Source organism: Dermochelys coriacea, chromosome 5, assembly GCF_009764565.3.
Source record: "Dermochelys coriacea isolate rDerCor1 chromosome 5, rDerCor1.pri.v4, whole genome shotgun sequence".
In the NCBI taxonomy this organism is placed as follows: Eukaryota; Metazoa; Chordata; order Testudines; family Dermochelyidae; genus Dermochelys; species Dermochelys coriacea.
In genome coordinates, this window is record NC_050072.1 from 15,644,751 (window position 1) to 15,657,615 (window position 12,865).

General features: G+C 38.6%; 1 protein-coding gene across 3 annotated transcripts in view; it reads right to left on the bottom strand.

Annotated features, from left to right (window-relative positions):
- Positions 1-12,865, bottom strand: part of DYM (dymeclin) — a 389,914-nt gene that overhangs the window by 198,148 nt on the left and 178,901 nt on the right. For all 3 annotated transcript variants that reach the window (XR_006281709.1, XM_038401598.2, XM_043515244.1), the window contains exons 10-11: positions 12,089-12,271; positions 6,583-6,761 (exon numbers count right to left, since the gene is read on the bottom strand). Coding sequence is in view for 2 of the 3 variants with exons in the window: in XM_038401598.2 (XP_038257526.1) it covers positions 6,583-6,761; positions 12,089-12,271 (362 nt within the window). In the remaining variant the exon portion in view is untranslated. The remainder of the gene's footprint in view (positions 1-6,582; positions 6,762-12,088; positions 12,272-12,865) is intronic.

The window sequence follows — 12,865 nt, forward strand, 5'->3', positions numbered from 1 at the left end:
TTTGGAAATAAACCAGACACCCCTGTTTCCACCCTACACTCCATTTATAACAGAGCTTCTAAAATTAGATTTCTTCATTATTATTCCGATCATGTCACCTTCTCTTTGAAGCCCTCCACAGGTTCCCCAATTCATTGCAAAATTTAACTTCCTTGTCCTCACCTTCAAGGCCTTTCATATCTGTGCCCCTCCCTACTTACATATCCTTATCTCTCAGCATTTTGCCCAAGCCTCCTCTGCTCTGGGAATTAGGCCAGACTTAACACCCATTTGCTTCCCTAACAACTGTTATTGTGACCTCTTCCATGCTGTCCTTTGCATATTGAATCTGAAATGATTCATAAGTGGATCCATCTGAACCTTAAGATTTCTGGTTCACCGCAAAATTTGATATTTTGAAATTTCCTGTGAACCAGAAATTCTGAAACATTTTTGTTTCTGAAACACTGACACATGGCCTTTGCAAAACTAAATATATTCTCCCAGGACCCTGCCAGTTGCTACTGAAATTAACATGCATCTGATCAGTATCACTGCTGCAGTTATGAAATTGACAAGAATTGTATCAGTTTCAGTCAGCAGCTTCTGGAGCTCCTAAAGTCTGCAGTTCTGGGGCAGCCCAGCCGTGCAGACTGCCTGGGGCTAGGGATCCAGGATTCCACAGTCCCCATCCTGAGGCAGTCCACATAGCAGGGCTGGCCTGGAGCCACAGAACCTGGAAGCCCAGTGTCCCCAGCAGCCTACCAGGAATCAGGCAGGGTTGTGACAAAAACCTGCATGTGATTAGATGAAAGTTCATGAACCAAGATGTTTCCACAAAACATCTTGGATTTGATGAATCAGTATTTTCCGATTAAGCTTTGTTTTGTCGGAAAATTCCCCACCAGCTCTATTCATACCTTTTCCTTCTCCAAACTCTCTTCAAGGCCCAGTCCTGCTATAATGTTTATAAGAAATTAGCCAACAAATTTTGGTTAGGTTGCAGGTATTAAATGGAGATTAATGTGGTAATTAAAATACACATTTTTGTCTCTCTCTTTTTCCTCCTTCATATACTATATCTTGTGTTAGTTTGTAAGCACTTCAGGGAAGTGACAGTCTTTATATGTGTGCCTCTGTGTGTGGACAGCACCGTGCACACAGTGGGTAGTACCGAAATTTTATTAATTATCATTAATAAAAAAATTGCTAAATCACAATATACACCAGGGCTTGATCACAGATAAAATATTTTAAGTGCAGTTGAGATCTCTTGCATTTAAGCATAACCAAAATTCTTACTTCCAGACTTCTTAATAAATGCATTTTCACATACTAGAGTTAATAAAAATATTTCTATATGAAATATATTTATGCTTATAAATCCATTATTTAAAAATAAGATATTAACATGCTCCTTTCATTCAAAGATCTTGCCTTATACTATTCTATGCATATGTGGTACTGATATTCATTGAATAAACTCCTTTACTTCTACAAAACATGAAAGAAACTGCGAAAACATATAATAAACCATTTATTTTCACAATGGGCCCACCTTACACAAATTTTGCCCACTAACTCATCTCTACTGGGCCTACTACTTCTTTCCTTGTCGCTGAGCTGTCTTTAATCAGCTGACATTTTTACAGAAAGAATTCACCATTAAAAAATTACTTCTAATCCCCCAAATGTGGGCCAAATAAAAACAGACACTGAAATTATAGATACTATAGTCAGTCCAGGGCCAGAGACTATTTAACCAGGAAAAAGAAGGTTTTTATATACATCTTATCTAAAGTATATGACAAAATATACAATGGTGTGACTATTTATGATCAATACGCTCATACCAATTTTTTGCCAATGAAAATTATAACAAATCATCATATTCTATAAAAATGCATCATCTCATCCATTCCTTAAATCCAATCATTTCTGGGAGGAGAGAGGCAACTAATGAATAGTCCATAGCAACTCCGCACAACCGTACAGGACCCAAAACAAAGAATTACTGTATCCATTAGAAACTACATTTAGCGTACTTAATATTGATTGGCAATTACCCAACCAATATTTAGCCTTGCAAATTGGGTTAACAATCCTTCTCCTTACAGAAGGAGTCAACATTTTTCATGAACACAAGTAATACACAGCTTGTTTTTATATCTGAAAAGCTGTTCCATGACACTGTGATGAGGCACTGGCTTTGTAAAGTGCCACCTACTGCAACACCAGCATCGCTTCCTGCAACAACTTGAGAGTACTTCCCAGTGATCTTCTTTCCAAATACGAACTAGGGATGCCCCTTGCTAAATGTATGTGCTTTATTACCCTGACAGTGAGGAAGTTTTTCCTAATGTCCCTTGCAGCAATTTAATCACATTGCTTCTTGTCTTAATGGAAGAGGTTAACAAAAACAATTTTTCATCCTCCTCCTTGTAAAAACCTTTTATGTTATCATATTCCCTGCCCCCGCCCCCCCCCCCCGTCTTCTCTTCTCCAGACAAAACCACCCAACTTTTTTCAATCTTCCCTCATAGGTCATGTTTTCTAGACCTTTAATCATTTTTGTTGCTCTCCTCTGACTTTCTCCAGTTTGGCAACATCTTTCCTGAAATGTGGCACCCAGAACTGGACAAAATGCTCCAGTTGAGGCCTTATCAGCGCGAAGTAGAGCGGAAGAATTATTTCTCATATCTTGCTTACAAGACTCCTGCTAATACATGCCAGAATGATGTTTGCTTTTTTTGCAACAGTGTTGCACTGTTGACTCATATTTAGCAGGACCCCACTCAATACGCCCTTCCAGTTTGACTCTGAACCACTGATAACTACTCTCTGGAAACTGTTTTCCAACCAGTTATGCACCGACCCTATAGTAGCTCTATCTAGGCTCTATTTCACTAGTTTGTTTATGAGAAGGTCATGCCAAGATAGTATCAAAACCCTTACTAAAGTCAAGATATACCACATCTACTGCTACCCCGCTATCCACAAGGTTTGTTACTCTGCCAAAGAAAGCTATTAGGTTAGTTTTAGATGTTTTGTTCTTGACACATCCATGTTGACTGTTACTATCACCTTATTCGCAAAAAGAAAAGGAGTACTTGTGGCACCTTAGAGACTAACAAATTTATTAGAGCATAAGCTTTCGTGAGCTACAGCTCACTTCATCGGAAGTGAGCTGTAGCTCACGAAAGCTTATGCTCTAATAAATTTGTTAGTCTCTAAGGTGCCACAAGTACTCCTTTTCTTTTTGCGAATACAGACTAACACGGCTGCTACTCTGAAACCTATCACCTTATTATCTTCTAGTTGTTTGCAAATTGATTGCTTGATTATTTGCTCCATTATCTTTCCAGCTACAGTATGCAAGTTAAACTGACTGGTGTGTAATTCCTTGAATTGCCCTTATTCCCCTTCTTATAGATTGGCATCATATTTGCTCTCTTCCAGTCCTCTGGAATCTGTGCATCTTCCATGAGTTTTCAAGGAAAATCGCTAATGGCTCAGATATCTCCACAATCAGCTCTTTGAGTATTTTATTTCATCAGACCCTGCCAATTTGAAGACACCTAACCCATCTAAGTAATTTTTTACTTGTTCTTGTTATAGGGCAGAACAGGCAGTTTCATACCCTGGTACATATATAAATATATGCGATTATTCAGTGATGTTTTCTTCAATTCTGTCAGCTTTTCAAAAAGCAAGATGTTTTCCTTTGCATGTTATTTCTGGGCTTTCAAGCAGCTTTTTGGCAGCTGACTTTATTGGGAGAGAGAGGAAGGAAGGAGGATAGTACACCATGAGATTCTATATCACAGAATAAAAGATCTGGAGTAGTTCTGACATATAATCCCTAAGGAAACGTCCAAAGTCCACAAAATATATATTAAATAATTAAAAAAACTAGCAAAAAGTAGCAAAACCCCCCAAACCTATGAATATTTTTCCACAGAGACAGAAAACTAGTACACTTAGTGCCTGTCGCATTGACAGCCTGGAAACTTAATGCCGCTATTGATCCACAGAACTGATCCACCAGAGTGACTCAGCCCTGACCTAGACTGTTCAAGTAAGGGGGGATAGAGAGGAATTAAGTCTTCATTGGCAGTTCAGTAACTGGCTTCTTTCCTGAATTTGCCAACAAGTGTGCCTATGAGTGTTAATTTTCATCATGTCCTTATCTGTCCACTAGGAATCGGACTGAGACCAAACACATTCCATACAGGTCCCCAAACAGCCTTCAGATGCCCGCTGAAATCCAGCCTAGGTTGTTAGGTTATCTAACTATGAAAGGCTCTCTTTTCTTTTACCAATCCCTGAGACATCCAATTTCATCCTTACAAGAATTTTTATAAAATAAGATTTGCATAAAAGATTGCCAGCATGTCTGCAGTATATAAAAAAGTGATGTTCTGTAAACTGCCATACTACAGAACCACAGATCAGGTAGGATCACACTGGCCATTAGCCGCAGCTAGGGCTGCTGGAAAACAAAAAATTAATTTCACAACAAAATTCAAGGTTAGGGCATTTGTTTCAGGTTTGCATTGGAATGAGACAGACCTTTCGAAATTTTTCATGAAAAATAAGAGAGAGGAGCCACACACCTCCTCAACGCCAGAATAGCCAATAGCTGAATCAAGCAGAGCAGGAACTTGAATCTACGTCTATCCAACATCTCCGGTTAGTGTCCTAAATCACCAGACTATTGGGTATTCTGGGGAAGGTCTCTCTTTTAACCTTCACCTTGACAAGAAACCTCCCCAGCAAAATGTTTCCATGAAATATTTCAGTTTTGACACAGCATTTTCCCGACTAAAAAATGTTTTGTTGAAAAAAGTTCCGGACCAGTCCAAGTCATGATCTCAATTCAAAGCAGTTAGAAAGTTTTTGCTACCATAACATTTCGAACTAAACTTTGACACCCTCCCTCCTAGAACCTTTAGAATTGCCTGTTTTATTTCTGTACTCCAGAACAGTTCAACTTTCATTACATTAATAAGCCAAGTAGTTACACTCTGCAGTTAAAACTTACTTAGCTTTGCAGTCTGCGTATAATTAACTGGAAATAATAAAACTGATTAAGTTTCTTGAGCATATCCTGAAGGTCAACAGATTTGGGCTATATCAAACCAACTGTAGTGTGTGAGGGGGATAGGAAAAATTGTCCAATAAGGATCATTAGGCAGGAATAGTTTAAGAGCCTGAAATGAAGATCACAGCATTTTGCTCACTACTGATCCTTAACAGAGAGGTGGGGAAAAGCAGCACAAGAGGTCTGTTCGTAGTATTTTAAATGTGGGGTATGTGCATGCACAAACAGGGCAGCAGAGGGAAGAGCAGAAGAGAAAAGATGGTGATCTTAGAATAGCTGTTCTGGGTGGACACCACCTCTCATGCTCCTGAGTTAATGACAGGTTTCAGAGTAGCAGCCGTGTTAGTCTGTATTCGCAAAAAGAAAAGGAGTACTTGTGGCACCTTAGAGACTAACAAATTTATTAGAGCATAAGCATCCGATGAAGTGACCTGTAGCTCACGAAAGCTTATGCTCTAATAAATTTGTTAGTCTCTAAGGTGCCACAAGTACTCCTTTTCTTTTTGCTCCTGAGTTAGGACACCTGAAAACAGGAAAGGGGTAAAGCTAGTAAGTGGCTTCAGAAGATGCTGCCCAATTTGAGCAGAAGTGGCTCTACCATGGTCAGGAGAGGCTATCCCAGTTAAATAACAACTCAGGAACAGTTTGGAGGACATTGTCGAAGCTGTGCTCCTTATTCTAGGAAATACCATAAGAAGTGTGGACAATTCATCACACGTTTAACAAATAGTCACAAATTTTTACCTGTTGACACTCTAACACATTTAGATCTGTGCTGACTAATAGTTTCCTGGCTAATGAAAGCTTGAAACACAGTTTATTTATATGAATTCAAAGTTTTCCTTTTGATTTCTCCTCACATTATTCATTAAAAATATCAACTAATGATATTTATATCTAAAAAGAATGGAAGACCATCATGTCACTAAGGCCCAAATTTATATAGGCCTATTACAACATGTCACATTATACAAGCACATGTGGAGCTGCATGCTGATACTGAATCTGTCTGTGCAAATATAGGTTTCTGCACATGCAAGTTTGCAAATGTATTTTTGGAACCCTGTTAAAAATGTCAGAGTCATAGAGTTTAAGATGCAAAGGGACCACCAGATCATATAGCATGACTTCCTGTATATCACAGGTCACTAAACACCTATGGTCTTAACTCTCCTGCAATGTTGGCCCACCCATGCCATTCTTATTCTATCCAATCTCTCCCCCCCCATTTTAAACATATTAAATTTTCCTATCAATTTTGCTTACATTCCAGAGATTTACACTTTTATCCGTGCTATCTCTTAATCCAGTCACATGCTGAGCATAATAATATAAACAAGACATGATGAATCATGGACAAGTAATTCACAATCCATTGTTCTACAGAGGTTCTCTCTACCCCCAGAGTATTGAATAACATCACACAACCATACACAAACCTCCACAAATCAACCCCAATTGCCAAATATTAAGTATTAAATATGCAGTACAATACTTACAAGATTTTCCATATCGGTGCGGGCCAACATATATGTCCGAACATTGCTGTTCTGATGCAGTAATATGTATAAAAGGAGAGTTGCTTGATCAGATTTCTGCTGTTCACACAAAGCTGTGTATAAACTGTTAAAATTAATCTGGAAAGCATGTGGACTTGGTGAAGGAAAAGCAGTGCTATCTGGAATAAAGAAACCAAAAACATATTTTAAAAAAAAAATTACCACCTCGGCTTCTGTTTGTTTTACAGACACTTTCACAAAGCTCGTTGTCAACTCTGTCCACATATCTATTCAGGGGACACCATCATAGGGCCTAATCACATCAGCCACACTATCAGAGGCTCGTTCACCTGCACATCTACCAATGTGATATATGCCATTATGTGCCAGCCATGCCCCTCTGCCATGTACATTGGTCAAACTGGACAGTCTCTACGTAAAAGAATAAATGGACACAAATCAGACATCAAGAATTATAACATTCAAAACCCAGTCGGAGAACACTTCAGTCTCTCTGGTCACACGATTACAGACCTGAGGGTGGCTATCCTTCAACAAAATAACTTCAAAAACAGACTCCAACGAGAGATTGCTGAATTGGAATTAATTTGCAAACTGGATACAATTAATTTAGGCTTGAATAGAGACTGGGAGTGGATGAGTCATTACACAAAGTAAAACTATTTCCCCATGTTATTTCTCCCCACTCCACCCCCCACTGTTCCTCAAACATTCTTGTTAACTGCTGGAAATAGCCCACCTTGATTATCACCACTAAAGGTTTTCCTCCTTCCTGCTGGTAATAGCTCATCTTAAGTGATCACTTTCCTTACAGTGTGTATGATAAAACCCATTGTTTCATGTTCTCTGTGTGTGTATATAAATCTCCCCACTGTATTTTCCATTGAATGCATCTGATGAAGTGAGCTGTAGCTCACGAAAGCTTATGCTCAAATAAATTTGTTAGTCTTTAAGGTGCCACAAGTACTCCGTTTCTTTTTTGTGAATACAGACTAACACGGCTGCTACTCTGAAACTTTCATGTCTGACACAGGCACCACAGAAAGAACTGGAGCTAAATACCTGCAGAAATAATCTTGTCAGTCAGTCTTGGTTCAACTTTTACTGGTGTCCATAAACCTTAGCCAAGTCTCATAAAACTTTAGTTATGTCAAAGTTACAACTGTTTTCACACATGAGAACTGGTGAGCCTTCCTTATATCCATATTAGTCTTTCTTGCTCCTCCCTCCAACTCACAGTCAGTCATGCCTGTAACAAAGCTACCTTGTCACCCTTTATTTCCCTTCCTGACTCTCAAGGTAAGAAAAGAAGGGACCTCAGGAAATGCTGGGTAATGGTGAAGCTACAGGGCTTTTCTTGAGAGCTAGAATTCCAAGGAAACATGAAGGAGTAGGTTTGTTTCTAGTCCCAAAATGATCCAACTTCAGGGTTTAGTTTACAGTGCTCTACGAGTATCAAATCTGTATTTACTGGTATGTATTAATCCTTCAAAGGGCTAGTCTACATTGAAAACTTAAATTGGCTTAGTTACGTCTCTCAGAGTTGTGAAAAATCCATACCCCAAAGAGACTGAGCTATGCCGACCTAACCCTCCATGCAGACAGTGCTAGGTCAGAAGAAGAATTTTCTCAATTTAACTACTATCTCTTAGGGAGGTGGATTAACTACAGCAATGGGAGAACTCCTCCCATTGCTGTGGTGAGTGTCTACACTGAAGCATCACAGTATTGCAGCTGTAGCATTTTAAGTGTAGACGTACCCTAAGTAATCTATGTTCAATGGCCATAATATAGGCCTTGTTTAGACTAGAAAGAAAGGTGTGTGCTGTTTTAAATTAGATTAGCTAATGTGATTTGAAACATCACTTAGCACAGTTTAACTCCTTCAAAATCGTGTCAGGTGGTTGTGGTGTATATGGCATAACTTAGGTGAAGGTAGAAATGGAAGCAGAACAGAATATTACGAAAGTAACAGTAAAAAAGGTTGAAAACTGATTTCTGTGTGTTTCTATGATGTTTGTGGAACGATGCGACTTTTCAATTATATCTGAGATATAAGCAGCTCAGAAATGTCCATTTAAAATAAAAAAACTTGTAAGTGGATACATGGAAAAAGATATTTCTTGCTATATGAGCTTCCAGAATGCTGCACTAAGTCAACTGGACATAGCTTTATTTTCAGAGAAGCTGAGCTGTCTGGAGCACCAGGAAAAATTAAAGCAGCCTTTCAAGATAACACTTGCTCTCTTGCCCAGAGTAATTTTTAAGATAGAATGGAAAACCTAGCGGGCGGCTTTGTTCATTTTTGTTGTGGTTTTTTAAAATTGTGATCACCATGGTGAAGGTAGGCAAGCATGTGTGTGTGTGTCTGGGCTGATTTGTTGATTACTTTCGATACCAAGCTTTCAAAAGCTGAAAAATTGGACTAAGCAGTTTTAACGTTGTTAACGTAACAGCGTCAGCTATAGAGTTTCCAAAGCGATCAGAACTTTAAGTCCTGGAGAGATTAAGAGTAGATTCTGAATTAGCATATTAGGGGTGCTGGAGAACAGCTAATACTTTGCATGTGAATCCTCTATTTTTCATAAAAGCAAGATAATGATCAAATATTACGCATTATATCACAATGAAAACAGTGGTGACTTTAACATTCTCACCAGCTATGCTCCTATGGAAAAGAAATGCAAGCCAATACGAATTTAATCTTCAAATGAGCAGTCCTGCACTTCTCTACCATGCTTTTTAACTTTTCTTAATAAACCTTTACATCAGTGCAGCGTATATATCAAAAACTCCTGTGCATCAAAAACACTCCCGTTTTTAAAAAAGCCACTACTTTTCTCTTCCTTTTCCTTCCATATTCCCAGAATAAACCATTGTCAGGTTGTATTCCATTAATCCAAAACTGCTATTTTGTGACAATATTTTTTATTAAAATTTAAAATTTAAGTGTAGCTAGAGATGGAGAAGCAGATTAATTCAACACACTTTACTAAAGGAGCACTTAGATGCTATTGTCAGCTGAGAATTCTACATGTCTCAAGGCTCGAGCTGTGTGAATTACTAAACAAAACCACTAACAGTTGCAACTTTTCTTTACCAGTTTTGTTATAGAGACATTTACAAACCTGTTTTCAAAATTGCCAAAAACTACCAAAAGAATCTTTTAAAAACATTATGGAAGAACAGTCCTAAAGAATTTAATAAAGACAGATAATCTTTCCAAACCTATTTATGGACTTCAATAGCAGGGATATAATCTGTATTATATTCGATAGAATGGTTTTAAAAATTCTATAGAAAAGATGTAGTTACTCTTTATTAAATTCTACAGGTTTCAGAGTAATTTCTCTAGAACACTATTGGTTTCATCCCCAATAAATTAGACAGGGTATTTTCATAATGAAAAAAGATAATTCTTGTATTATATTCAGACCCTTTATATAGTTAAAGTTGCAACAAGGCTTCCATTATAATTCTTCTTAACAACATAAGAACAGCCATATTGGGTCAGACCAAAGGTCCATCTAGCCCAGTATCCTGTCTTCAGACAGTGGCCAATGCCATGTGCTCCAAAGGGAATGAACAGAATAGGTAATCATCAAGTGATCCATCCCGTCACACATTCCCAGCTTCTGGCAAACAGAGACTAGGGACACCATCCCTGCCCATCCTGGCTAATAGCCATTGATGGACCGATCCTCCATGAATTTATCTAGTGCTTTTTTGAACCCTGTTATATTCTTGGCCTTCACAACATCATCTGGCAAGGAATTCACAGGTTGACTGTGCGTTGTGTGAAAAAATACTTCCTTTTGTTTTGTTTTAAACCTGCTGCCTATTAATTTTATTTGGTTACCACTAGTTCTTGTGTTATGAGGAGGAGTAAATAATACTTCCTTATTTACTTTCTTCACACCAGTCATGATTTTATAGACCTTTATCATATCCCGCCCCCATAGTAGTCTCTTTTCCAAGCTGAAAAGTCACAGTCTTATTAATCTGTCCTCATATGGAAACCGTTCCATACTCCTAATAATTTTTGTTGCCCTTTTTTGAACCTTTTCCAAGTCCAATAGATCTTTTTTGAGATGGGGCGACGACATCTGCATGCAATATTCAAGATATGGGCATACCATGGATTTATACAGAGGCAATATCATATGTTCTGTCTTATTATATATCCCTTTCTTAATGATTCCCAACATTCTATTCGCTTTTTTAACTGTCGCAGTAGATTGAATTGATGTTTTCAGAAAACTATCCACAGTGACTCCAATATCTCTTTCTTGAGTGGTAACAGCCAATTTAGACCCCATCATTTTACATGTATAGTTGGGATTATGTTTTTCAGTGTACATTACTTTTGCATTTATCAACATTGAATTTCATCTGCCATTTTGTTGCCCAGACACCCAGTTTTGTGAAATCCTTTTGCAGCTCTTTGCAGTTTGCTTGGGACTTAACTATCTTGAGTAGTTTTATGTCATCTTCAAATTTTGTCACCTCACTGTTTACCCTTTTTCCAGATCATTTAGGAATACGTTGACTAGGTGATCTGGAAAAAGGGGCAAACATTGTTGTCATGCACGTTTGTTTTCCCTGCCTCCCAGTTTTTCCAGAGGAATAAATTTAATCTGAAGAATTGTCTGGTTATCATTGGGATGAGCAGAATTCGTTTTTTCTAATTGTTCAATGCAGATACATTTCCCAACATTTAAAAATGAGTCTAAATAAATTACAGAAACACTGCAAGTAGTAAGCACGTCATTTAAAACAGCAACACCAAGAATAACATTATGAAATGAGGGCAGCGGTAGCCCAAGGACCCTGTGAGGACTAAGAGCTTTTCTGGATAATGAAAGCAGCTCCGGATCATGCTGAGCTGATTAAAATTTCTTGCTTAAATAAGTGAACTAGTTTAAAGGAGTATAAAACTTTAAGTGTCAAACCACCTCAGCTACAAACAAGTTCACATCTATGCATATAAAACTAACCAATGAAATATGGTCCAGGTTGCCCAGATCCCCCATGTCCTATAGCGTTCCTAAGGCCAACAGGATCCTTCTGGCTACCTGACTTGCCCCCCACCACCCACCCCCTCACCTTCCCATTTCTATTTTTATCTTGTGAAGTTGCAGAGCCATGCAGAAGAGAAAAGGTCTTAAAAACTTTGCAAGAAAGCAAACTATAGGAACTCCATTTTCCAAAACTGAATTGCACAGTACCTTTCAGTGTTTAAACTGTGCCCCTTCCCCCCCGCCTCCCTCGCCACAGTGTCTTTTAAGTTTCATGGGCTGAGACATGCTGGCTCAGGAACTTCACAGGACCTGTGGAAGAGAAACTCCCTTTCTGTACATTTCCTAGGTTTACAGGACAGAACCTGTTATAGCACACCTTGATAAGAAAAATGGTTTAGAAGCCAGGATAACACAATGCCTCAGTTGCTTCTATTCACACTAGAAGATTAAGAAAAGGTACAAACCTTGTGTGTTCTTGAAGGACATAATAGCTTGTCTGTATGGGTTTGGTGTATCTGGAGCATCAGTCAAATTAGCTAGCACAAGCAGAAGCAGAAGGCTCTGATTAGCTAAAGGTGATGACTGTTCCTGCTGTGGGGCTGGTTTACTTCCTACTCCACCCAACGTGAATACTGTCCACAGGCCAGCTAAAGGGAAGAATTGAAGAAGAGAGTCCTCTTAGCGAATATTATTAAATATTTATGGTGAGCTTTAAGGGCACACCCGTCTTTACAAATGAGTAAGAGGTTTCTTTTGGTCTACCCCAAAGTAGAGCTACAATACAGAGAAGAACAATTCATCCTGAGATAATAAAGGGACAACATTGATCATGAAAGCACATTTCAAAGGAGTAGAGGGGAGAGCATTTGGCAGATGAGAACAGGGAGGCTGCTGGAAGTGTAAGAGGTAATAGTGTGGGAGGAGATGAAAGATGTGATTAGGAGAAAGAGGCAGTGCCGTAACGGTGCAAGGCTCTGAAGGTAAAGAGATTAAACCTGATACGATAGAAGACATAAAGCCTATGAGGGGATTCAAGAAAGGGGCACTGACACAGCTGGTGCACAGGAAGAGGAAGACGAATTTGTACAATATTTTTGCAATCAGATAATCTCCTTTAAAAACGCAAATTGATTCCAACATGATGCATTTCTTAATGTGCTTTTTTATTAAACCCAGAATGTTATAATAGATTCCAAGGCCAGAAGGCCCACTATGATCATCTAATCTGACCTCTTGTATAA